This window comes from Carettochelys insculpta, chromosome 3 (assembly GCF_033958435.1).
Source record: "Carettochelys insculpta isolate YL-2023 chromosome 3, ASM3395843v1, whole genome shotgun sequence".
In the NCBI taxonomy this organism is placed as follows: Eukaryota; Metazoa; Chordata; order Testudines; family Carettochelyidae; genus Carettochelys; species Carettochelys insculpta.
In genome coordinates this window covers 59,378,462-59,404,415 of record NC_134139.1, presented here as the reverse complement: position 1 = coordinate 59,404,415, position 25,954 = coordinate 59,378,462, and the positions used below count along the sequence as shown (strand labels likewise).

General features: G+C 42.0%; 1 protein-coding gene across 1 annotated transcript in view; it reads left to right on the top strand.

Moving 5' to 3' along the window:
• Positions 1 to 23,781, top strand: part of TGFB2 (transforming growth factor beta 2) — a 79,846-nt gene extending 56,065 nt beyond the window's left edge. The window contains exons 3-7 of the mRNA XM_074989945.1: positions 16,891 to 17,023; positions 17,142 to 17,252; positions 18,690 to 18,867; positions 19,894 to 20,047; positions 22,532 to 23,781. Of these exons, the coding sequence (XP_074846046.1) occupies positions 16,891 to 17,023; positions 17,142 to 17,252; positions 18,690 to 18,867; positions 19,894 to 20,047; positions 22,532 to 22,690 (735 nt within the window). The 3' untranslated portion in view covers positions 22,691 to 23,781. The remainder of the gene's footprint in view (positions 1 to 16,890; positions 17,024 to 17,141; positions 17,253 to 18,689; positions 18,868 to 19,893; positions 20,048 to 22,531) is intronic.
• Positions 23,782 to 25,954: the final 2,173 nt, after the last annotated feature.

Below are 25,954 nucleotides of genomic sequence, written 5' to 3'. Positions count from 1 at the left end.
CAGGGCTGGCTCTGGGCAGTACCATTGATTTCAGTGAGACTGCTCGTGGGTAAGATACAGCACAGTGGTATTACAATTTGTGTGAAGGGTTAGTGCTGATTTCTTGAAATTGGAGCTCTGCTGCCAACTTCTCTGCACAGCTGCCATACACTATAGTCATCATTTGGCCTAGAGATATGTGGAATTGTCTTTAGGTTCTGCTGTGCCAACACCCAGCTTGCAAAACAAATGGTTTCTGAATGCTCTTGGAAACCAGCTGTAGGAGTGCAAATGTGCAGAGTAGTTGCATACAAATTACTGAGTGCTCTAGGTATAGCTGCTCCACCATTCACAAGAGACTATGACTTCTCTACAGATCAGCAGCTGGTTGCAGGATGGAACCCTTGGTGCGGTGGGAGATAAAATCAAGTATATGATATGATTTTGAAGTTTCTGGAACATTCATTAAAAGAAAAAAAATAGCATCTCGTTGAAGGTGACTTAAGCCCTCTCTTTGTAAACAAAATAGGCAGACCAGAGGGGAGTGACATAGCAGGCTGCACCATGCTATCACCCCTGTGTGCCTCACCCTTCCTGAGCACATTCAGGCTGTGTACTGACTTGGTCTCCCTACTGAGACTTCTTGTAAGGGCCCAGCTCCTCAGTGATATTTAGGGACCTGGCCCCCATCAGCAGGAGTTACTGTCACAATGCTTCTGTGGTAGCTGTTAAGCAGCCAGAAGGATGTGTATTTTGGGTTGCCTGTGCTAAACGCAATGAATTTCCTCATTTGGGTAGTAAGGGATGTGGAGGGTTAAGAAAAGTGCCTTTTCTTAACTCAGTACCTAGCCAGTAATGAGAGCCAGCTGGAGGTCATAACTGGGATGTGGGTTGCAGCAAGCTTATTCCCTACACAAAGTATAGACACCTGGGAAAGACAGGTACTTTGGCCCTATATAGAGCATTGTTGTAGAGGACTGCCTGTTCTTTGTACTGAACAGGGAGTAAAGAGATTTAGGCTCATTTAGTCTACAAAAGAGAAGGGTGGGGGCAGGGGCGGGGATAAGATAGCAGCTTTCAGCTACCTGAAGGGAATTTACAAAAAGGATGGAGAGAGGCTGTTCTCAGGGGTGACAGATGACAGAATAAGGAGCAATGACCTCAAGATGCAGTGGGAGAGGTCTAGGTTGGATATTAGGAAAAACTATTTTACCAGCGGGGGTGAAGCACTGGTATAGGTTACCTTGAGAGGTGGTGGAATCTCCATCCCTAGAGGTTTTTAAGTCCCAGCTTCGCAAAGCTCTGACTGCAGCGATTTAGTTGGGATTGGCCCTACTTTGAACAGGGGTTGAACTTCTTGATCTCCCGAGGTCTCTACTTATCCCATGATTCTATGACAATGAAGGAATGTTTTATACCAGTAATCAATCTAGACTAGAGTGAAATCAAGTCAGACTTTCAGAAGCAGAAGGCTAAAGCCAGTTTACCTGTGTGTATTTTGTATAAAAAGCATAAGTGGTGCTTATGTTGCTCTTATGAAAGACACCAAGCCTGACAATGTACTACAGGCATAGGTTCTCTAATGTGCAAAATTGAATTTGTTTGCAACATTTCCCCAGCAATGCTCCTTTTGGAATGATAGTGTTTTGGGGGCCACCTATCCCCAAGGTACTGAAGTATGACACTGATTCACTTCGTAAAGGCTCTTGGATGCTCTTATGACCAGTACCCTCCTTTCATGTTTCTTAATTTCCTTTTCACTGAGATCTAATTGCCAATCTTGCATCCTTATAAACAGCTATCAATAAATGGGTTTGCCCTGATCATTCAGCTAGCTCTGTGGTGAGGAATCTGTGCTATGAGGTATTCTTATTTTACCACCATCTCTAAGTACTACTAAATTCTGTCCACCCCAAGGCCTTCAGGCCCAAAAGGAGGCAGCAGAAGAAAGGACATTTGGTGGGGTCTTCAGAAGACTAGTGCTTTGAAATGCCTCAGTTGGTTCAAAGGTGAATTGTTGGCCAGCATGGAGAGTTGGAGAGAAAAGGAAATTCAAGGGGTGCAGAGAGGGGGTAAAACGAGTCGATATCTTGGGAATGGAGGAAGGCCTGAATAGAACAATAGGGCAAGGGTAAAACTGAAACTAGACCTAGAAGCTTCTGGGGGTGGAAAGGAGAACCTGCATATGGGAGGTCCTTAAGTTCTCTGGTTTGATAGAGGCAGGAAAAAGAGCAGAATTCAGGGGAGCTGGGAGAGGCAGGAGCCACTTCAAGGTGAAGGAGGTGTTTCTCAATATTGTATATGCAAGGATGATTTAAGTGATTGGATGGTGCCACGGAAACCTAAGAGCTCTGGTTAACTTTGTCCTGTGGCAGATATCACCTCAGAAAGAGGCTATGATTGGAGCAGCGTATGCACTGGAGTGAGCAACTGAGGCCACTTCGTTGTTGTTCCTAATTTGGTAGTCTATAAGTGAATGGAGGATGCACAGCAGGCCTGGGTCCTGGTATTTGGAGTTAGTGTCCTAGTCTTATGCTGGAAACAGTTACAGTCAAAAATACAAAAGTGGGGAAGAGACTAGGAAATTGGCATGTGACATTTATCACAGTGATAAGCTTTCCTTTCATTCTTCCACTGGTTCTCCATGTACCCAGATCCTTCACCTGACAGATCCACCCCTTGAAGCTGAAAAAGATAGAAGACAGCATCTTTGCTTTCCTAAGATCTTCTGTTAGCGCTACTCACCCCTTCCTTTGGGGCCTCATCAGAAAATGAGTGCACTGGTTTTTGCTAAGGCCCAATAAGGACACTAACTCCAGGGCTCTAGCTAGAAGCATCAGAACACAGCTCCTCAGGTCTACAGCACCCTGTTCAGAGTGATAGTGCCAATATCTTCTTTCCCAGAGAGATAGAGTAGTAGCGTGGAGCCCCATTCTCATGCAAGGAGCAGTAACAAGGGTCTCCCTTTCCATAGGGGCAGCAGAAGGATCCCTTTTCCCATTCCCATAGAAGCCTGGTTGGCCGCAAGGGAGCCTCTTTATATTTATTCCAGTAACCAACATGTAGCTGTTTGAGGGGTTGGCCCAGGCTTCCTGCACTCTTTTCCTCATGTCACATAATAGATCACAGATTTAACACTCCATTGAGATGCACATGGAATTTACGCTTCTCAGGGCTATTGTTTCTTCTCCCTATGGGCTCAGGCAGACATGACTGAATTGGTTACATCAGTTGTGTATATTCAAGATTTCCTTTATAGCCCTGATGGTTAAAAACTTAAAATGAAAGATTATTTCTAAGGTAATTACATGACTCCACAAGCTGCTCCTAGGCATGCCTCAATCTGGCCCTAATTGAATCCATTCTGCCAATGATATCCCCCCCATTCTGACATAGTGGGGCCACTCTAGATAACAGGGGCTTAGTTCTAGTCCTGGCTCCACCGTTGACTTGCGGTGTGACCATGGACAAGTCACCTGGGCTACGTCTACACTAGAAGCATCCGTCTATAAGAGTTGCTATTGGCAGAAATGTTCTGACAAAACATCTGTCAACAGATCATGTCTATGCATAATAGCGGATCGATCTTTTGATTCTCTCTGTCACCAGAGGGGCCCCCGGAGCGTCTACACAGCTTTTTTGTTAACAGTTTCTGTCAACAAAACGCATTTTGTCTAAAAAACTCTCTAGCGTAGATAGAACCTTGTTGTCCTTAGTACCAGATTCTGGTGTCTTTTACACCAGTGTACGTTTGGCATGCTTCCACTGAAATCGATGCCTGAGTAGTGTAACCTGAGATCAGAATCAAACCCTGTGTGTCTTTGTTTCCTTTTCTGTCAAAAGTGTATAACAACACTTCCCTTCTGGACAGTGGCATTCTGAGAATCAGTTGGGGAGTGCCTGAAAAAGCCTTGTGCAGATATGAAGTGTTGTAGAGATGCTAACTATGTCATACTTATTGTCAAAGGAAGGCTCTCGGGAGTAGGAACCAGATTCTTCCATATTACACAAATGCTGCTATCTTTCCAGGCCTGTAACAGGTGGAAGGACCCAGAGAGATTTAAACTTGTCAGAAGAGCCATAATTTCTGCTCCTTTTCCTCCGTGAACCCTCCCTTTAATTAGTTCATGGTGGCAGCTGGACATCAGCACTCCAGAGAGTACAGCCCTGGAAAGAAATAAAACAGTTCAGCCGCAAACACCAGAGAATAATCTTTCCTGCTCCCTTCATAGCCCTTGGCTTGAGAGCATTCGTGTGTGCCGTTTTGAATGTACAGTGAGATTTTAGAGAATATTAGGAGGATAAAGTACTTTTGGAGGAGGAATAAGATTAAACAAACAAGTCCTAACATCCTCTAGTGGCCCTTGCTATGTTTTTACAGATTTATGCCAAATGCAAGCTTTATTAGAAGTTGATCAGATAAAGCTCGGATGTTATGGGAATGTCTTTGTTCATCAGTGCTCTTGTCTGCTTGGAAGACTTCAGCGCATCTTTCTTTTATTAAGGTGCTTCTGTATTTATGAATAAAGCCTCTACACTCTTCTGAAAAGGCACAACTTTTATGATTAAGCATTCCAAAACTAAATAGGCACCTTAGCAAAGCTGGACAAGTGAAAAGTGCAGCAGACTCATAGTTGTTCTGAGAGGTATTGTTTTTAAGGTAGCTTTATTAGGTACAGACTGTCAAACAATAACATGTTAAAATGACTTCCTGTGGAACCGGCGCCATGTTTTGGTAACACATCATAAAGCATCGTGAAACATGCAGTTGAAACGCTGGTTTTTCTGTGACTGCTATCTGGGGCTGCTATATATATGGGTACCTGATAGGCTAGTGGAAGAGAGGAATGCACCACATGAAACATTAGAGGAAGAAATAGTCAAGCTGAAATAAGCACACAGCACCAGGGTAGAGCCCAAGGGGGACATCAGATTACAATGAAGTACTTGAAGAAACCGGGAGCAGAATTTTACCCTTTGTGTCTTAGGACCCAGTCCAAGACTTCAGTGACATTGGATAAGCCCCTAAGAGCTGAACAGTAGATTCTGTACCTCAGACTAAGTTACCTCAAAAATGTTAAGGGCCTCCTTTTGAGATGTGGGATGAAGATGCTGTGGAATGTATCACCCAATTTTGAGTCTGATTTAAACATAAGCCGCAGCCAGTGTTCCAAATGCCACACTTACAATTCAGACAGCATCTTGTCTTGTTTTCAGTTAGGGAGTACAGTTCGAATAAGACAATAAAAAGTTAGGCCATGTTACATCATTGTAAATTTGAAGTAATTATATTGATTTCAGTGGAAATACCCCAGATTAACCCTACTGTAATTGATAACAGAACTAGGGGGGATGGGTTCATTTTTCTTTTAAATGAGAATTCCAATTGAGTTAGTGAGTTTGTTGAATACTTTTTTCATGCCATAGAAAATACTGGTCAGAGAAACTGGATTTGGGAATCTGAACTCAGAAAATCTGTCTTAAAAAGCTCACCTGAGGCATTTGACTTCACTTGGCTGGTTTTGTAACGAATGACACATAAAACCACTTATTTTTATAGTTATTGCAATTTATATGATATTTTCCAGAAATTACAGTCTTGCAATCTGAAATTTATCTTTCACTGTGTCAAAAACACTGTGTGCTGTGAAACTATAAACTTTGAATATGTGGATCTAACAGTTTCCTTCTCTGCAAAAAGAAATAAATTATTTGGCAGCCTTTGCATATCCAGGGTACATGGGATATATTTCTCCCTAACTGTTTTCTTTTGTACTGTAGTCCACTTTTGTTCCAAATACCACAACAACTCTTGCAAAGTCTAGCACACATCAGACATTGTATAGATTACCTCTGGCTAATAATGCGTATCAGTTGATTAAGCAAGAGTCTCATTAAAAAAAAAAAATTACATGTAACTATGTACTTTGCCTCACCTACTGAAGTACAGCTATCTCTTGGATGGAATGCAGCAACTGCTGGGGACAGAGTCTGGAAACCAATCCTTACCCTATTAGAAAGTGACTCAGGTGAATATATATACACAGCTGTACATCGCTGCACAAAGAAGTTTAGATCATTGACTGACACAAATTGTTTGCTGTTAGTGGCAAATATATTTTTCAAGCAACAGAATGTCACAGCAACTGAATACAAAGGTGCAGTGTATTACTCAGATAATTTGTAGGGCCTAGGATTTATCCCTCTGTGGGATACAGAGTTGGGCTGGGTTCCAACCCACCAACTAATGGGGAGCTAGGAGTATTGTGGAGGAAAGCGCTTCAGCCTCAATTTTGGGCAGATGTTCAGGAGCCATAAAGAGCCTTGAGTTGTTGGAAGTCATCTTTTTGGCTGATTAAGGAACAGAGATGACTGAGCTAGAAAGAGCTGGGTCAGAAGAATGGCCACTGTGGTATTATAGTACCTTTTGAACACGGACAAGGGTGTGAGGTCCCTTGACAAAGGGAGTCTCCATTTTGCTCTGATTATTGCTCACACAGGACTCCTTTGCCATTCTGAGGAAAGAGGGCTTCTGTCATGCATCTCTGTCTTGAAAGCTAGAATAATCTGTAAAAAGGGACCCAGGCATAAGCGAACAATAAAGGATAAGTGTAACAGAGCACAGAGACCCCAGCCCTGCTAAAAGAAGTGAGAGGGATACCACCCTTTTTTTTTTCTTGCTGCTGTGCAGTAAACACATCTCCCCACGTTTCCTCTTCTCCTGTGAAATGAGAACTCCCAAGGCAGGAAAATCTGAAGGAGTTGCAGCTGCAAGAGCAGGTACCTGGTAGGAAGAGTTTGGTGGAGCTTTAGTCTTCCTAACTGGAGTTGGGGCCGCATTATTGCTTGACGCTGAAGAAGGGGTGACCCTATGAATATAAGACTCCCCTTCACAGAATAAAGAAGGATTGAAGAAGAGATGCTCTGTCAATGCCACCTCCACCCCCCCAATCCCCCGTTCTGTCTTGGAACAGAAGATCCTAGGACAACAATGTAGCTCTGTAGCCCCTTAGGCTCCACACTACAGTTGATACTCCACAGTATACACATAGGGAGGCAGTGATCAGTAAAAGTGCCAGAAAAGGGAGTGGAAAAGATTTGAAGGCTAAGAACAGAGGAGAAAAACAGAGAAGGAAAATTTGAGGGGGACAGAGTGAACATTTGGATGTGAGGGAAATTAATCATAAGGGAAGACTGGAGTGTGATGAAAACAAGGCAGTCTGAGAAATGGAAAGGAATGAAGAGGAGTCACTTAAGGAGAGGGAGACAGGATCTTGAGAGAGATAATGAAACAAAACATTTTAAAATGGATATTAAGTGTGATGTCAAAGTATTGCAGTAAAATGCACGTGAACATGAGCTGTAGATGTCAGGGACATGTCTGAAGGAGCAGCAGAAGAGGAGACCTAATTTTACATGGAAAATGAGTACTTGATTGCACAGCACTCCAAAAGTAGGGGTGAGAGTGTAGAAAACCCATTCTTGCATTGTTGGCTTTGGCTCCTAGTTATTGGTACTTTAATGAAACATAACTTGCCTCTGGCAGATTGCAGTTAAATGGCTAGATAAATTTACAGAATTTTGTTTTGCTTCATTTTGATCTTGCTTCAGAGAGCTCTTATAAACTGCAGGAAATTGCAGTTCAAAATCTTCCAGGAGAACATTCTCTGCTCATCCTTTCTTGTTTGTTACTTAAACAATGGAGATTCTTCCCTCCTGGTTACATCCATTTAAATAAAAGAACCTGAGAAAAACAAGGGATGTCTTCCTCGTGCTATACATTGTAACCACCCATACGTAGCCTTCATTTCCTGGCTTGGCCCTTCCTTTGGAGGTAAGATACCTTTGGCCTGACTCATCCCATCACCACAAGATGATGCAGTGCTGTGTCATTACATTTAGAGACCTGTCCAAGATGACCACCTGAACTGGTCTGTTTCAACCACTCCCCCATGCCTCCTCTGTACCTTCAAAGCAACTAGCAGGCTGATGCAGGTAGGCACTTACTGTGCTCAGTGAAGCTGCATTTCAGCAAGATATAAAGTGGATTTGGGCCTATGTGTAGTATCTTCTCTATATTTGGAAGCTTGCATGAAGAACGTGTCTGGCAAGTTCCAAGCAAATGTATCACAGAGCCGTAAACTTTAAAAACATTTTGGCAAGTACATTATATCTTTGTATCTTTGCAAGAACTCTGCATCTCATGTGTTGTTGTAAGGACCAAATTCTGACTTCAGTGTCTATCCAAACCCACTAAGTCAGTGTAGAGCTCCTCATTGACTTCAAGTATGGTTTTGGATCATGACCATAGACACTTGTGGCTCTATAATATTGCATAGGGCTGTATCAATCAGAGAGAAGACTTGGGGTATGAATAGTTTGAAAAACCTGCTCCAGAAAAATCTGGAAAATACAAACTCAGACAACAAATCTTACAGTAAATAAATGGTTGATCTCTTGTGCTGATGGTAAGAAAAAGTTGCCTGAGATATGTGTAGGTATCTTGTGAAATATGCTGCAAAAAGTTTCCACAGGTGATTAACCACATGAACGTTCGCACAGAGTCATGGCAAAAAAAGGAGCAGAACAATCAGAGCTGACATGGTTTGCAACAGACATGGATTTGTTTCTTGCTAGAATACAAGAATCCCAGTTCCTGAATTTGGCAGAAGAGTGAGGAGACGTTGGGGACTAACCAGCACAGTAGTTGGCAACCTGCAGCTTGCACATGACCCATCAGGGTTCTATGTGTGGCTTGTGAAACATTGTTTACTCTTCCCCAAGCACAGGGTTACTAGATTCTGCTGGTTTCCATCCACGTAGTTTTTTCCCACTGGTGTTACAAAAGTGACATGCGTGTAAAGCAAGCACACATGAAATGAGGTGCATGCTGATTGCACATAACGTTGACTGTGAGAGCTGTGTGCGCCCAATCAAAGTGCTAGTATGGTTCAGTCGGCACATCACACCAATTATAGGTATGCACGCACAGTTGGCAAAACTACCCTACTCCGGGAGGCAATCCTGGTTATGGCTCTCTTGTGGCCCACTGATACGCCACCCACCCACTAGCCTGGGTTTCCCACTGCTGAACTAGGGGGTTGGAGTCTCATCCTTGCTTCTTAGAAAGGGCATGGTGAAGTCAAAGATGGTTTAGCAAATAACTAGGCAAAACATATGATGATGGTTCACTGATGACTATCAGTGAAATCTGGTATCTGACAGGGAACGAGGCTCTTATTCACTAGTGCAAGTGGCACATACATCACGTGAACTAAAAGCTGCATGTGCCAAAATTTGGAAATCTTCTCTGTTTTATTGTACAGGATGAAATAGCATCTGGTAACAATTGGCATCTTACCGGTGAGCTGTAAAAGAGGATATCCTGATCGACCATTTATAGCCTTGGTGTTGTGCATAGGGATCTTATCTTTCATGCTCTTTGTCTGACCAATTTATCACTGTTTAGGGTTGCTTGGTACAAGGATAAAAAGTTGGAAGATGGTTATTTGCATTATTGACAAAGGACCATGAAGTTCTCTTGGAGATAAAGGATGTTGACTGACGAGTAAATAAAGAAAGAGTTAGTGAGTCTGAGGAAATGTCATAATACAAAACAGTCTGATCTGAAGCAGCAGAGGAGAGGACAGAAGGAAGGAAGTTATTAATGATCCAAAAGTGTCTAGAAGGAGGAGATCAGAGAGCCCAGAGTTACTGGAGAAGGGAAACAGATTACTGATGAGTGTTTTTGCAAGAGAACATCCTCATTGCTAAAGAGTGAAGAACTAGCTAAACCTTAACTTATTGTAGTTGCAAGCCTACTTAGGGTGCTAACAAAGCAGGCACGTCATTTTAAGGCTGCCATTTGATTTTTATGTTTTGAAAAATTACTGACCAATTTTTAAGGGAAGGTTAAGTTGCCAAAAATATTTTTAATGCTTAGTGACCGTAATACCCAGCCCCAGACATAAAATACATTCATTTTTTTTAAAGCTTGTCCTTTGATGTGTGCCCAGAATTTTCTCAGCTCTAACTGATGTGCACAGAATCAGCCTGTTATTTGTTTATGCTCATTGCTGAACTGTATTTGGATTTTTTGTTTGTTTTTTAAGGAGGCAATGGATTTATAAGCCAAAGTTACCTAGTAATAAATTACATGGTTCCTGGAACACTTCTTTATAGTTCTTCTGCTCTTTGATTTCTTTATGTAGTAGCTATTAGGGCGCTAGTAGTTGTTGGCCAAGCCACTGCATCTGGTTTACGCTATAATCGTGATCCTGGAAATGCTTATGCAGGTGAATAGTCCACTTGAATTTAATAGGGCTATCTATGTATGTACAACTATTTGTATGAGTCAGTGTTTGCAGGTTCAGGATCTAGATTGCAGCTTTACTTAATGTACTCTTTCAATGTTGCTTTGGGGGTTCTAGTTATTTGAAGAGAGATTCTGTCTGTCTTTCTGGGGGATTTTTACCTCTTTTTGTGGGGGAGGAAATAAGCTGGTTTAGGTGGTTATTGTTTTTGGACATCATTCATTCATATCTCCATCGGTGTGTGAAAAACAGCCAGTGGAAAGGTTAAAACAGAGCATTTCTGCATCCCACTATTTAAAAAGTTAGATGCTCAGATTCTCAGCTGGTGGAAATCCGTATAAATCCCCAGCAGTGAAATGGATCTCCTCTGCTTTAAACTGCTTAGGACCTAGCTTATCTTTTAAGCAAGGGCTGTGTTCCCGCTAGTTTCAGAAACTCTCCACCCTTGTTTATTGTCATGTAAATCAGACCTGCTGACGGCGAGGAGAGGTAGCCGGGGGCGGGGGGAGCAGTTTCACAGGTGGCAGCGGTGGTGGCCAGAGTTCCGGGTCCATTTCAAACACCACAGCAGTGCTGCTCTGCTGCTCCGCATGTCAGAGAAAGGGCGACGGCACCACGATCTGGTCATGCTAAGGGCCGACTGCCCTTGGCCACACCCATTCTGGGGGTGCAGAGCTTGGCCCCTGCTCCCACCTTGCCCCAGGATCCGTGGTGGCTGTCGGCCCTGCTGATGTAAATAACTAAGGTACTGTACACGGTGCTTTATAAACTACAGAATAATACAATCCATGCCTCTGGCTGCGGATATGTTTTGCTTTGTTATTTGCTAAACATGCAGTGCACTTTTGGGAGTGAGTGGCCACATGCACAAGCACACTGAGCAGGTGATTTCAGCTAAATATCTTGTTCTCTAAGATATTTTTAAAAAGCCTTTTTGAAACCTAATCCATGATAGTGTCAATGAAAAATAAAGTGGAACAAGTGGCAACAGCAATGGAAAGTACAGGCTTTTAAAGAAAGATATTTTTAATGTCCTTTAACACCTTCTAGTGATAAAATTTGAACCCTCGTCACCATTGAATATAGCGACCCTACTCTTCGTAATTCTAGCACCTTAGAAAGGTCTGCTGTCTTCACAATGGATGAGGGGGATGCCCACATGTGTCCACCCTTGCTACGAAAGAATGCACCCCTTGCACTTCAGGATTACTTCATAACTGTTCAAATTTTATCATGAGTCCCTTTAGGAATTAGGAAGAACTGTGTGTTTGGTGAGAGTGAGAACAGACTGGGGGAATGGCGGAGAATGGATCTGGGTTTTCTCAGTGTTTTTGCTACCACCATTAGAAAATTTGAGCATAAGATACGATATTTTGGGCCTTGTAGGCAATAAGCAGCAAAAATGTCAACGTCCCATTTCTCTGCATTGCCTTGGGTTTATTCTGCAAAGATGCCCGTGTACCAGTTACAAAGGGCTAGACTGTGAAACCCTTACCTGCATCCATGAGGATTTATTCCTGAGAGTAACCCCTTTGAAGTCATTGTGACAATGAAGCCAACAGCTGCTGTGGGCCTGGGGACAAGATGGAGGCAGGGGAGCTGCGCTGTGGAGCCTTGGGCAGAAGGGGTGCAGACAAGGGCAGTCAGCCCTTAGTGTCGCCCAGAACATGGCACTGTGCCCACTCCCCCACTCCTGCCGCACTTCAAGGAGACCCAAAACTCCCTTCAGCAACTGCTGCTATTGCTGCAGCAGCAGAACCAGGAGATCTGGGCCCCTTTGAAACACTGGGCCCCTAGGCATCCCCTACCCCTTCGGTAGGCCTGCCCCATAACTAATCCTGAGACTGCTCCTCAGCATGAGTTAGGGTTCATTAAACATGTGCAGGCACGCAAGGTCTTATGCATGTCTCTGTCTACACTGCTATATCAGTCTCTCCAGTTGAACTACAGTGTGTGTTTGTTTCTTGCATGGGATCTGGATACTACATGGTCGTATATGATGTAAGACAGGGATGGCCAATCAGTTAGAGATGAAGAGCCAAAATAGTAGTGGGTAGAGCACAAAGAGCCACGTATTACATATTTATTTTTATATATCTACATTATGATCTACATTTATTTTTATGTTATCTATATATAGATTTATAAATAAATATATAATATTTGGCTCAATGCCAACACCCTCCCCCAGAGCTAGGCACCCCCAGCCCCCTCTCACACCTGCTCTAAATTAATTCCCTCCCTCAGAACCAGGCACTCCCAGTCCTCCCTCCCCACTATAAACGAATGCCCATGCCTTCTGCAGAGCCAGGCTCCCCCAGAGCCAAGCTCTCCCAGCCCTTCTGTCCACTCTAAATGAATGCCCTCCCTCAGAGCCAGGGTGCCCCCCCCAGAACCAAGCATTCCCTGCCCTCCCCACTCTAAATCAATGCCCTCCCCCAGATTCAGGAGCCTTCTTCCCCCTCGCTCTAATTCAATGTCAGTAACTCAGTGGAGCCACCTCTGGAGCCACTTCCACGTGCTCCTCCCAGCAAGCAGTGGGTGGGTCGCGTGCGTGGAACAGGCAGGCAGCACCCCTGGCGCGTGGCCCTCATGAGCCACCTTTAAAAGCTCAGAAAGCTGAATGTGGCTCAAGAGCCGCATGTTGGCCACCCCTCTGATGTAAGGCATAGGCAACAGGGCGGGAGACCACTTTATGTTTTGTTAAGGTATTTTCAATTCATGAGTTTATAAAATGGAACTTGATCCAAAATATTTAGCAGAACTGCTTTTTTTGAGCAGTGCCACAGATAGAAAATGAGCCATTGAAGGCATGGCTCAAGCCTCAAAAAACGTTTGGGAATCACTGTTCTAAAATAATTCCATCCCTTAAAGAATAAATATGTTAAAGATTCTGAGGTGCTCAGATTCTCCACTAGTGGAGATATCAGAGAGATTAACAAGGATTTTTCTTCATTGTCATTGCCTTCACAAAGGTGTACTGCATACAAAAAGAGAGGAGGGAAAAAAACAAGAAATTGCTCTGACTTCAGGACTACCAAATAAAAGTGATACTGTGTGTAACTGTCTAAAACTTCGTGGGATACAGTTCTTTTACCTGAGTGATTTTTCTATCAGATGAATCACATATACTTTCACACTGTGCTAGTGTGCAGAATCCTTTTTAAAAAATCATGTTATTGTGCAAGCTCATGTGACAGCTAGACCCAAAGAGCATTTATATTTTTTTAGCACACACAGGCTCATTTATGCTTACATCTTTATAAGCTGCAGGTATTTCACAGAACTTTCACTCTCCTTTTGCATAACCGAGGCCTGATTTTCAAAAGAAACCTTCGCTCTTACACTGATAAAGCTGTGTATGCATTGACCTGTGCGTGGATGCTTTTGATCATTGTCACCTATCTGTGTTACAGATGATCAAATGTATTGCTGGTACATGTGGGTGATGTTTTTATATATGTAAATTCTGTCTCCTAAGCCTGCATGTGATTCAATCTGTTGCCTTTACAGGCAGGTGATGATGCAGAAAAAATCAGGTTGGGATCCAAATGAAAATCAAACTCTCTGTAGCTGTTAAAAGGGAGGGACAAGGGAAGGTGCCAGAAGGACTTGTAAAGTGTGAATTTACCTCAATGGCCCTCTCTCCTCTACCCAGAGTCATTTATGCCCCTTTCTCACTTTATTTCTTTTCTTCTATCTTCCACGAGTATCTTATTGCACTGGAAGAGTACAGCTGCCCTTACAGACAATTTAAACAGGCAAAGCGACACAGTCTAATGCTGGCAGATGGAAGTCACAGCACAGTATTTCAGGTCAGAGAAGGGGCTGAGACTCTGTCTGAGGGGAGAGCACCATAGAAAGAAAAAGCTTTCCCAAAAGGACAGAGGTTTAAGGGGTATGTGACAGAGATGATTATAGTTTACAGGAAATGGAAAACTTACTGCAAGTGCAGGGAATTATCCGAAATGAAATCTGAGAGAAGGACAACAGAGAAAGACAGGCAAGAGGATGTGGAGTGTTTACAGAACAAACGCCTTTTACCTGTAAAGATTCCAAAGCATTCTCTAGATCATCTCTCATTGGGCAGCTGTATCAGGGTGCGCAACAAAACTATGATGCAGTGTAGGAAAGGAAGAGAAAAATACTTTATCTAATTGGAAGATCAGAAGGAATGTGATCAGTAGATTGTAACTATCCGTACAGGTATTTGGCTAGCAAGCTGGGACTAGAATGCCCCTACCTGTTGAGTTAAAAAAATGTCCTGAGGTGTTTCTTGATCACAAGCAGTCAGGACTCTGATTTTATGTACCTCCTAACAATATATGGGGTGCTGATTCAACCTAGAAGGAAGAGAGAAACACTCCTGCTGGTTCCCCAATTCCACTTAATGCAGTGTAACCTCCCACAGACAGACCCAAACCTGGGACCTCAGAAGCTCAGTGCAGGAGCCTCTACAGTCATAACTGAAAGCCTGCTGTCTCTCAGCTAAAACTGTAGAGGAGACTCATTCTTTCTCTCTGTAAGTGGTCTAGGAACCACTACATGGGATAGTGAACCACACCTGTAGGTGTGTGTGCGCATCAGCTGCACCTGTCCAAATAATGCTCAAGCCTGACAGGTTAACCTGTGATGTTGATAACATAGTTTGACTGAGTACTGCTTAGCTTGTGAGGTGCCATAGCTTTCTTTTCTTCCTGCAGATGCTGTGTATGGAAGGAGGAGATAAGTCTTTTGATCAAATAATGGAATAAGGGTCATGTAACCTTCACACCTCTTCTAACATACACTGAATTCTGCTGTTTGTAGACATTGCCTGTAATACTTCCAGTTTGGAAAGCAAAACTGACTTGCAGTGCACTATCACATGTGCTGGGGGAGTGAACTACACACTGTGAACTACATGCCTGGTGAATGCTGATAGTCCCTGACACACACTTTTCACAATGTTGTTCTTGCCAGCTGGCTGCCATAGGGGAGAAAATGGGGGTGGGAAGACATGCTGTTTGGACTTTTTCTCTTCCTTGGCCAGTCCTCTCTACTCTCCCAGGGCCCACCTGAAAATTCATAATTTGCCTCAGGCCAACCATATCACATCTACTTGCATTACTACTACTTGTTTTTTTGCGTGTTTCTTACTTTGGAGCCATATGACGATATGGAAAGTCAAACCTGTACGGTCGGTTGGATCTTTGGGAAGTTCTGACTGCACAGAAGGGAGGTGATGAGCAGAAGTGCTAGGTCCTCTTTGGCTCTCTTCTAAGAAGCATCCATCAATTCATTCGTACAGAATGATAGCTGTGTTATCTTCTCAAGAACACTTGAAATGGCCCCGTAAAATTCCAGGGGAACGCATTGGATTTTCACCTCTGTAAATACTGATTCACTCAGGCACTGTTAGGAATAAGAAACTCTTTGCTCCCTTCATTCTCTCACTCTAGAGTTTTGTGAACACTTACTTTGAAGAATGTGTTGTAAATAAAAAGACCCTACTTCTGAGAGATGCCAAATACCCTCAGTCCCCATTGAGGAACGGAAGGAGGTCACATGTTTCTGGAAGGGGTGCAGCAGCTTGCAGGATTGGACCAATCACATCTTCCATATCCCTTCTCTCCCAGTCCTGCAGTAGGAGTCTAAGGGAAGAAGAAACACTCCTTCTGTGGAATAAGGACTTAATGTTTTGCTGTTCTTATCAAAAGACAAGTTCAGTGCAAGGGCTGCTGTCTTGGAGGAGAGATCCAAATATAATTCTGTGATACATGCAGAACCTCCACTGAAATGCTGCACCTGACCTGTAGTATGTCACTTAATTCCCATTTTATTTCATGATGCAGAACATATTTGAACCTCATGGCCTATTTTCATGCCTCTTGTCCATGATTTTTTCAGGTGAATTTTACCATCTCAATTGCTGATTATATACCAACAAAGTGCTGACTTGGGTTGAGAACACAGGATGGAAAAATGGATATGTCTGTCAGTCACTCATTTAGAGATGGACTTGGATTGTGAAAAAAAACATGAAGTCATGGAGCTGGCATACCAATGGGTGCAAACTGCTGTTATCATTCAATCTTGATTAAAATGTCCTTAACATGGCATGGCATTCCAGCTTCCTGAATCACAAAGCATCAATGTAGTAACGCCAGGCAACTGGGATTTCAATTCACAGATAGCCATGAGCCCAAGATTCCTTCCTGTATATGGAGTGAATCTGAGATTGTATGCAAAGAGGTAATTGCTCAGTTTTTTGGAAATAAGGGGAAGAGTTTGTTGCACTTGAGAATCTGGAAATGTGCTGCAGCATCTTACATTGGTTTAAAAAAATGATTTTCTAATGAGATATGTACTCAGTACCAGTAAACCTAAAGGCATAAAAGAAAAACTAAGTAGGAATGAATTTGGGTAGTAAAAAAATTGGGTAGAAAAAAAGCATTCTAAGCAGTACAAATAAAAGGCTATACTTAGGTAGGGTCTACACTGCTTTATAATGCTGCAACCCTCTACAATAATTAGCAGCACAGAGTGTCCATTTTGATAAAAGCCTGCAAAACTGTACTTGACAGAGATACTTGACTTTGTTCTTTGTTTCTTTCAGGTTGTTAAATCCAAAGAACTACCGTCACCAGGACAGCGCTACATTGATAGCAAGGTGGTTAAAACAAGAGCTGAAGGGGAATGGCTGTCTTTTGATGTCACTGAAACAGTGAATGAATGGCTTCATCACAAAGGTGATGACTCATGCTCTTTCCTCTCACCTTCTGCCCTGTCTTTTCCTCCCTTGCCTGAATTATGTCCAGCTCACTCCAGATGTAAACAGTGATTCACCCCACTTTTCATGTTTTGCAGAGAGGAACTTTGGATTTAAGATAAGTTTACACTGTCCATGCTGCACCTTCGTGCCTTCAAATAATTATATCATCCCCAATAAAAGTGAAGAACTAGAAGCAAGATTTGCAGGTAATGAAACAGCAATAAAAATGGAGGGGAGGGAAGCAGTGTGTTTGTACAAAGGATTCTGTTGTTGGCTGATTAAAAGATATAAATAAGAAACTTTTTGGGTGCCTGTAAAATATGAAATAAAACTAATTTGGGGGCGTGAGGAAGAAATAGGAAGCTTTGACTCTTGGTTGGATGAAATGGGATGATAAAGATACACAGGTAAAGCCATGGCAATGCTATGAAATGGAACTGTTCTGCAACTGAATCAATAGGATTTCATTGCCATGAGCACAAATGGTTCATGGCCTGCACACCAGCTTGTTTCATACTATTTTCAATTCAGTGCCCCATCGGTATCTATCTCACCATTCAAGGCACAGCTGCTCCCAAAGCCAGTGGGTTTGGTGAAAGCTTTAAAGGTCACCAGTGCATTATGGGACATAACTGAGTTGACACTATATCCTAAACTGTTTCAGTCAGAACTATTGTATTGCTGCCCACACTGGCACTAAAATAGTGCAGGCTACCATTGATCAGCCCTGGTGTAGGCAGGTGTAATTGAGGCAGTATTTAGACCACACGCAGACCATTTGCATTACTTTTATCTGTGAACATGATGGTTGGGTCTACACATGCCCCTTCCGCACGTGCCCCTTCCTTTCGAAAGGGGCATGTTAATGAGTGGGTTCAAAAGATGCTAATGAGGCACTGCAATGAATATACAGCACCTCATTAGCATAATGGTGGCCGCAGCGATTCGAAAGTGCGACTTTTCGAATTGTGCGCCACCTGTGGAGATGGGACCTTCCAAAAGGAACCCCTCCAGTTTTCGAAAGCCCTTCTTCCTGTGTTGGTTGGTGATATGGAAGATGATGGGAGGTAAGATGAGAGTGTACGAGCATTCTAAAAGATGTAAATATGAAGGAGGAAGAGGAATTGCTCTTGTGGAGTAATAAGGTAAAATAGGAATAATAGAATGAAATTAATCAGAGGAAAATGAAGGTGAAAAAAGATGATCTGATGCCTTCAGGCCTAAAAAGCTATGAATCTGAAAAGAGAGTCTGTTGAATTGGTGTTCCACACAAAGTGGCAAAAGCATCATCATGTATGCCATTTAAAACTAGGATAGACCAAGTGGACTTTCCTACATGGATAGGTGAGCCAATGGGTCTTTTCCATGACTAATTTTGACAGATCCATTAATTGCCTTCAAAAAGCCATCTACATAGATTAAAAAGCAGTAGTGGGGGCAATACTTTGTCAAATATGAGGGTGCATGATGCTGTATATACCTTAATGCAGAGAGTTCAGGTTGTGACTCCCCACCCCCATGACACAACCAGTTGATGTCCTCACCACCAGTTTTCTGAGAGAGGTTTTTTAAAAAAGATGGTTTATATAATTTGTGAAGAAAAAAACAACACAATGTTTATCACCAAAATGTATTTTTTGAAGGTATTGATGACTACTACATACAGTCCAGTGGTGATGGGAAAACTTACAGGTCCAGTAAGAAAAAATACAGTGGGAAGACCCCACATCTTCTGCTAATGTTATTACCCTCCTACAGACTTGAGTCGCAACAGTCCAGTCGGCGGAAGAAGCGTGCTCTAGATGCTGCCTATTGTTTTAGGTAAATATATGTATATAGTCAACTTCTATTTACTCCTGCATGCCTAAAGGTATAACTTGGATTCTTGAGAACGTGATTTGCTATATTTCTTTTCACTAGGTGATAACACAAAAATCTTCCCCGTGTTCTCAGGCAGGTTAGGTCATTCTGTAGTAAAACTGACATTTCATGTGGGATCTGCGCCTAATAGGAGGTGAGCACACTCAACTCCCATTGAAGTTAAGGAGAGCTGAGAGGACTCATGACCTTCAGAAAACAAGAAATCAAGATCTACCAGTACTAGTCATCAACCACACCAGTTATGTCATCACAGGAAATAGCTCCTGTGAGAAAGCTAATCTCATCAGAGGAAATTTCACCCTGGCAACATGTGTACCTTGATGGACTGGGGGGCGGCGGGGAGGAGTGGAGTGAGGGGGAAGAATCCTTCCTAATAAGTCTGGCAAATAGTTGTATCTAAGAACAAAAATAGTTGTGGCTAAGCATTCTTGTGTATACTCTCATCTACTCTTAGTTTCCAAGTGTTTTTTTTTTTCTTGAACGCCAGGCATATCTCATGGTTTAAAGAATCACAGCTGAGTCACAAAATGCCACATTTTGTTGCTCTGTACATTCCCCATTGCATGGCCACAAAATCTTTTGTCTCCCAGGTACAGTTGTTTCCACACAGGAGACAACAATAGATTAGTTTCTCAAATATATGCACCTGATTCAATAGGGGTAGACTAGGGACTGATTAGTACTTCCCATGTACATGTGATAACCTGTCAGTTTGCATCTTACCATCAGCAGTGAGGCATCTATGGGTCTAAATTCAGTGGGACCAGGATTTGCTGCTTCGTGCTTGAAGTTGAAATCATTGCTTAGCACTGTGTGGAATCTTACAGTGTGAATTAATAGGTCAGTCAGGGTTGAGCCTGCCTGTGAAGCTTTATGCAGGAAGCAATTAAATGGGTTCCTCCTCTCTCTCTCACACACACACACTATGGTCCTGACTAATACATTTCTCTGTATTTTTATTTCCAGAAATGTGCAGGATAATTGCTGCCTGCGTCCACTTTATATTGACTTCAAGAGGGATCTTGGCTGGAAATGGATTCATGAACCTAAAGGGTATAATGCTAATTTTTGTGCAGGAGCCTGCCCCTATTTATGGAGCTCAGATACTCAGCACAGCAGAGTAAGTCCTGTCTTTTGAGAACTTTGACTCATGTGACTTTTATTAGAATACCAATGTTCAAAACTTGGGTTGAATTATAATATCATTGCCACCAAATACCAACAGCATTCATAGTGCAAGGCATTTCTTATTTTAATAACTGCGGGGGTGAAATTCAGCCCTGTGGAAGGGACCAGCACAAGGCCACGACTGAAAGATTAGGTGGGACTTATGTCACCTTGTCCTGGCCCTCTGCAAGGGAGTAAATTTCATCTTATAGGGAAACCATCACTAAGGCACATGGCTACATCACATGTCATAAACATCACAAAGAGAGTGCTTGAGCTTTACCACTGGTCCAGCTGACAAGCTGAGCCTTCTCTTGCTGTCTCTGATGGTTACCATGTTTCCGTTTTGCTAGGCTACTTGAGAAAGTGAAGCTTCCACCAAGGTTTTCCTTTCTTTCATCTCCAAAGTTGGGGGAAAATAAGGTGTTTTATCCATGTAAGGAAGCTTTGGCCTCTGCTCTCTGGACCTTACCTATTGCTTGGATAACTAGAGGGTTGTTATTTCACCTTGGATATGCCACCCTTCACGGGTGTCATGAAAATGGAGCTTATGTGACTTATTCCATATTTTGAGGTCTACTTGAAAGACTCGGTGAATATGAAAAATTAAACTTGTCTTCTGATTGGTGCCTCTGCAGCGGAGTGCCATGGCAGCTGCAGCAGGGCTCAAACCAAGAATGGTAGCTGCCAGTCATCAAGCCTTCTTTAAAATACCAGATTAATATTAGCAAATGATTGGACTTCAGCACATTGAAGAGTAATCGTGCTTTCTCTAGTATGAGACAGTCTCACCATTCAGCCCTGTGTTGGTTTTGAATAAAAACAATTCAGTATATACGCATTGCATGTGTGCAGCTGGCAGACTCTATCATTATAGTTCAGTGGTGTCAACAGACTCAGATGCAAGAGAGGAGTATAAATTCTCCCTTATACATGGTAGCAGCATGCAAAGTTTGGAGCAGCACTTGTTTTTTAAGGAAAAAGGAAGAATAACTGTCATAGTCACAAATATGTGGTTTGGACAGTTACCCAACAAGTCAGAGGCTGCTTAATAAAGTAGTTAGTGTTGCTGTACTGAACAGGACTTCTGTCTCAGTTGCGAATGCTATGCTGAAGCTCTGCGAAAAGGTCACTTAGTGTTTAACTAACACATTAATGGCATCCTCGGAAATACCTATGCATCATCCGTGGGTAACCTACATACTTCTCTCAGAGAAACCCATTCTGCATGTGAATCTAATGTGGCATGAAAGCTCTAACTTGGCCATAGTTAGTTCCAGGCAAGAGTTTTGCTGTCAAAGTCACAATTGATCTGTAGCAGCAACAATGAACACAGCAGCATGGAATTAAAGCAAAGCAGTGCACACCTGAATAATACTTCTCCCTTTGATACACTAGCAAAACCAACCAGCAGTCAACTAAAATCTGAAAGCAGAAATATAGTTCTTTCGATGCCTACCATGTTAGCATAATGCACACCTAATAAATGTAGCTTTGAAGGGCTGAATTCCCCAATAATCTCCATGGATGTCCCAAGAAAAATACCCATGAGTCCACTGTGCTCACAAACCTCTGCATATCTGCACAAATCAGGTCAATGTATGAGCAGAAAAAACAGTTTAAAATTTTTCTCTGATCTGATTTTAGTGTTGTATCTTTCTCCTCCAGGAATCAATTACTGTATGTCACTGATAGTTTAAAACATTTCAGAGAGTGAACTCAGCTCAGTCTTGGCAGATAAAAAAAATCCTTTTGGTTCAACTCTGACTAAGCTTATTTATCATTAATGGAAGTTTTGCACTCACATTGTCACTTTCTTATGTAATTTTATTGCCTAGTGTTTTGCAGGCAAGTTAGAGGGCAAAGCCTCTGGCCCTAGAAGCTAACCATCTAAAGGGGTCAGTATCTCAAGGGTAGATGAGGATCGCCAAAGCAAAAGAATGTTGCACAGCAGCACTAGTTGTATTGTCTGTTGCAATTTGTGCAGCCCTGCTTACAAACACAATGCTGTACAGCGAATTGTATGTGCCAGAGATCATACCCAGTGATGGACTATTACACAATACAAACCAAACAGAGCTTGGTATGATATCTCCAGATGGTAAGTGTTATGGAACAGGTTTATAGGAGTCTGTTGAAGCAGTAAAGGATATCTTGGAGTGTATTGACATCTCTTGGTGATAGGTCTATGGTGAGCCAGGTAGAAGGCAAGAAGTTGTGTTTGGTAAGAGAGACAAATAGGATGAGATGTCCTGTTCAAGTGTAAAACGTACCCAGGGTTATGGGCCTAATCCAAAGCACAGAGAAATCAAGGGGAGCCTTTCTACTGGACTTTAGCTCAAACCTTATAGGACCAAATGAGGCTAGTGACAGAGATCAGCATTGATTTTCGGACAAAATTATGTTTTCATCCCAATGTTTTTCTTTCTTCTTGTAGGTGCTCAGTTTATACAACACCATAAATCCAGAAGCCTCTGCATCTCCATGCTGCGTGTCCCAGGATTTAGAGCCGCTCACCATCTTGTATTACATTGGCAAGACACCCAAAATCGAACAACTTTCCAACATGATTGTAAAATCTTGCAAGTGCAGCTAAAAGATATCCCTGAAACAGCAATAAACGAGTGCATACAAATTACCAAGGAAGAAAGAAAAGAGGTTAGGAATGAAGAAAAAAAAAAGAAAAGAAAACTTAGGTTCATCAGTGTTAAAAACAAAAACAACCGAGAACGAAGAAGAAAAGCGGTACTAATCCGAACAGTGAAAGTTTGTTTTGTTTTTGAAAACTGGCATCTTTGAAACAAAACATTGAAGGTCTTTGTCCTACATTTCGCCAGCTCAGTTAGTGAGATAAACAAGAAGCAAACAAAAACCAAAAGGAACGACAACAAAACAAAAAGAACCACACCTTTTAAAAATAAACACTGGAAGAATGTGTTAGTGTTACTATGTGAAAGGAAAAAAGCAGGAAAATCCCATTAAGTGGAGTTGCTGTATCTGTCCCATGCCTTACTTGATCTCTCTGTATTGTTATGCGATAGACATCCTACCCATTCTTTTTAGTTTTAGCATTAACAGTGCATTATTTATTTGTATGTAAAAACTCTCACATGAACATTTCTTCGCCATTGGAAAAAATAAAGAAACAAATGTGGACAGAGTGGAGACAAAGTAAACTGCCAGAAACCTGTTTAATGCTTAGGGGAACTCAAGCTCAAAAGATCCTGAAAATAATGGTTAGTTTGGTTCAATTAAAAAATAGAAGTCAGTTATAACATTTCTTGTGAAAATCTGTCTTAAAATGCCTTATTTTACATGCCAGTGGCCTAGGGAGGCTTCTTGTAAGGTCTCAACCCCTTGTTTTAAATCCTGAAAAACTTAATAATAAAGGACACTCTGTTTCAGTCTCAAAGATAAGTCTATACAATTTTTTTAATACTGTAAATGGTTAAAATGTCAGTTTAGTAAACCAGTGAATATTTAACATGTACTGGTCTAATCTTCAGACCTTAATATGTTGCTATATAGCTATGCTATGGGATGTTTTGTTCTTTTGGTGTATGTAACCATACCTATAGTAATACAATAGGTGGGTAGTAAAAGCCAGCTTAATTGGAAACATATCTGTAGATCTCTATTGTAAACTATTAAAGAAATTAAGTACTTTAAGTGTAATGTGTAAAATTTCCACCATATTTTTGTATTCCATAAAACTATCAACTCTGATGAGTTTGAATTTGAATTTGGGGCTCTTTTTGATCACTCAGTCATGTTTCCCTCGAGCTGGCCAGTATGAGTAGAGTCCCTATATTTTGACTTGCACTACAAATACATGTTTTATAATAATTTGCTATACATGTGCTTTGTATATTGTTCATCATTATGACATAAGCTACCTGACTCCATGTTTTTTGTTTTACAAAAATGGTGTATTGAAATATTCTCCTCCCTCCCTTCCTCCCCCTCTTCCTAGTTCATCCGCATTTGTGGCAGTAATTTGCCATGTTACTCATAGATTTAAACCCAGTTTGGGTTTATTTTCTCACCTAAAGAGAGTCAAACTGATGGATAAGGAAGCATATTTTCAAGACACGATTAAGCAGCCTAAGTAAGATGAGGCTAGGGCTCAGCTCTACAAACCTTTACACAGAGTGAAATTCAATACTGTGCAGAGAGCAGTACAAAGCATAGGCATCACTGAAGCCCTCAAAACAAAGGCTTGAGTGGGACTGGATCAGTTTAAAAGCTTTGTGTTCGCCTTCTGTATAGCAGCGATTTTTCACATGACCTACGTCTACTCACAGAGCGTCTACATGCAAAAAGGGTTTTGTCAACAGACTGTCAACAAAATCCAGCACGTCCATCGCCAGCCTCGTGCTTACCTGCGATGAGGAGTAACACCTTTGTTGACAGTTTTCAATTGACAAAAGAGCCATGTAGACGCTCTGGGGGCTCTTTTGTTGACAGACGGGGCTTCCAGTTACCTGAGCATCCCTGTTTGTTGAGCTTTCTGTTGGCCGTTTTGTCAAGAGAGTGGCCGGGCAGTCTGGCCGCTCTCTGTCACCAGAGGGGATTACTCTTTCGATCCGCTTTTGTGTGTGGATGTGATCTGTTGACAGAGGTGTTGCTGGAAGACCTCTTCTGACGGTAACTTCTGTCGACAGATTGCTGTAGTGTAGGCGTAGCCCTTCAGTTAGTCTATGGGACAAGTATCAGAGGGGTAGCTATGTTAGTCTGTATCCACAAAACATTGAGAAATCCTGTGGCACCTTACAGACTAACAGATTCACTGGAGCATAAGCTTTTGTGGATAAAGACCCACTTCATCAGATGCATGTGACAAAGTGCATCTTGGCTCATGAAAGCTTATGCTCCAATGAATCTGTCAGTCTACAAGGTGCCACAGGACTTCTCGTTGTTTAGTCTACAGGAGTTATCCTGCTCCCAAAGAGGTCAATGGCAAAACTTCTGCCAACCTCTTGGCAGCAGATGAGGTCCAGTGAAAATCTTGGAACATGGGGTGTTTGAAGGGAAGGTTTTGAAGGATCGGGCTGTGGATTTTGACTGTTACTTTTTTTTTTTTCATATAAACACCTTTTTCTCTTTCTTAGAAAAAGATGTGGGGGACATAAGTGTCCGAGGAAATTTCTCTAGGCCCTAGAACTCTAGAGGGAGGGAAAAAAATCTACATTATACGTATTGTTTAAAAATAAATAAGAGCAACAGGTCCCTAAAGAGACAAAGTTGTTTAAAAACATTAGACAGAACCACTCAACTGATTTCATATTAATTTTTCTGAGTGGCAAAGCTTGAAGTCTATGCAAGGAAATATGACAATTGGATGTAATGAGCACATTCCCTCAAATACAATAGGAACAGGATCTAGGGAGAAGTTGTGGCTTCATTTAAGCTCATGGGAGTTTTGCCATTGACTGAAATGAGGCTGGGATTTTACTCCGGAAGTTTAAAACAAAACATTAGGGACCTGATCTTCCCCTGTATTAACTTGAACTTAGGATAGTGTAACCTGATCTTCCCCTGTATTAACTTGAACTTAGGATAGTGTAACTTCATTGACATCAGCGGAACAACACTTCTGTAAAACTGAAATAACATAATGGAGCATCAGGCTGAAGGTCTGGATTCTGCCCCTTTGATTTGCACAGACAGTTCCCATCAACTCCAGTGGAAGCCCGTGCCCATTGCTGAGATGAAAATATTGCTGTAGGAATAATCTGACCGTGCCTGTTGTTTCAGTGCAGAGGAGGTATATGAGGGTCTGTATGAGTGTGTGGTTCTTTTATTATTATTATTTACCAAACTGAAATTAATAAATAAAGAGTCCAACCTTACAAACGCT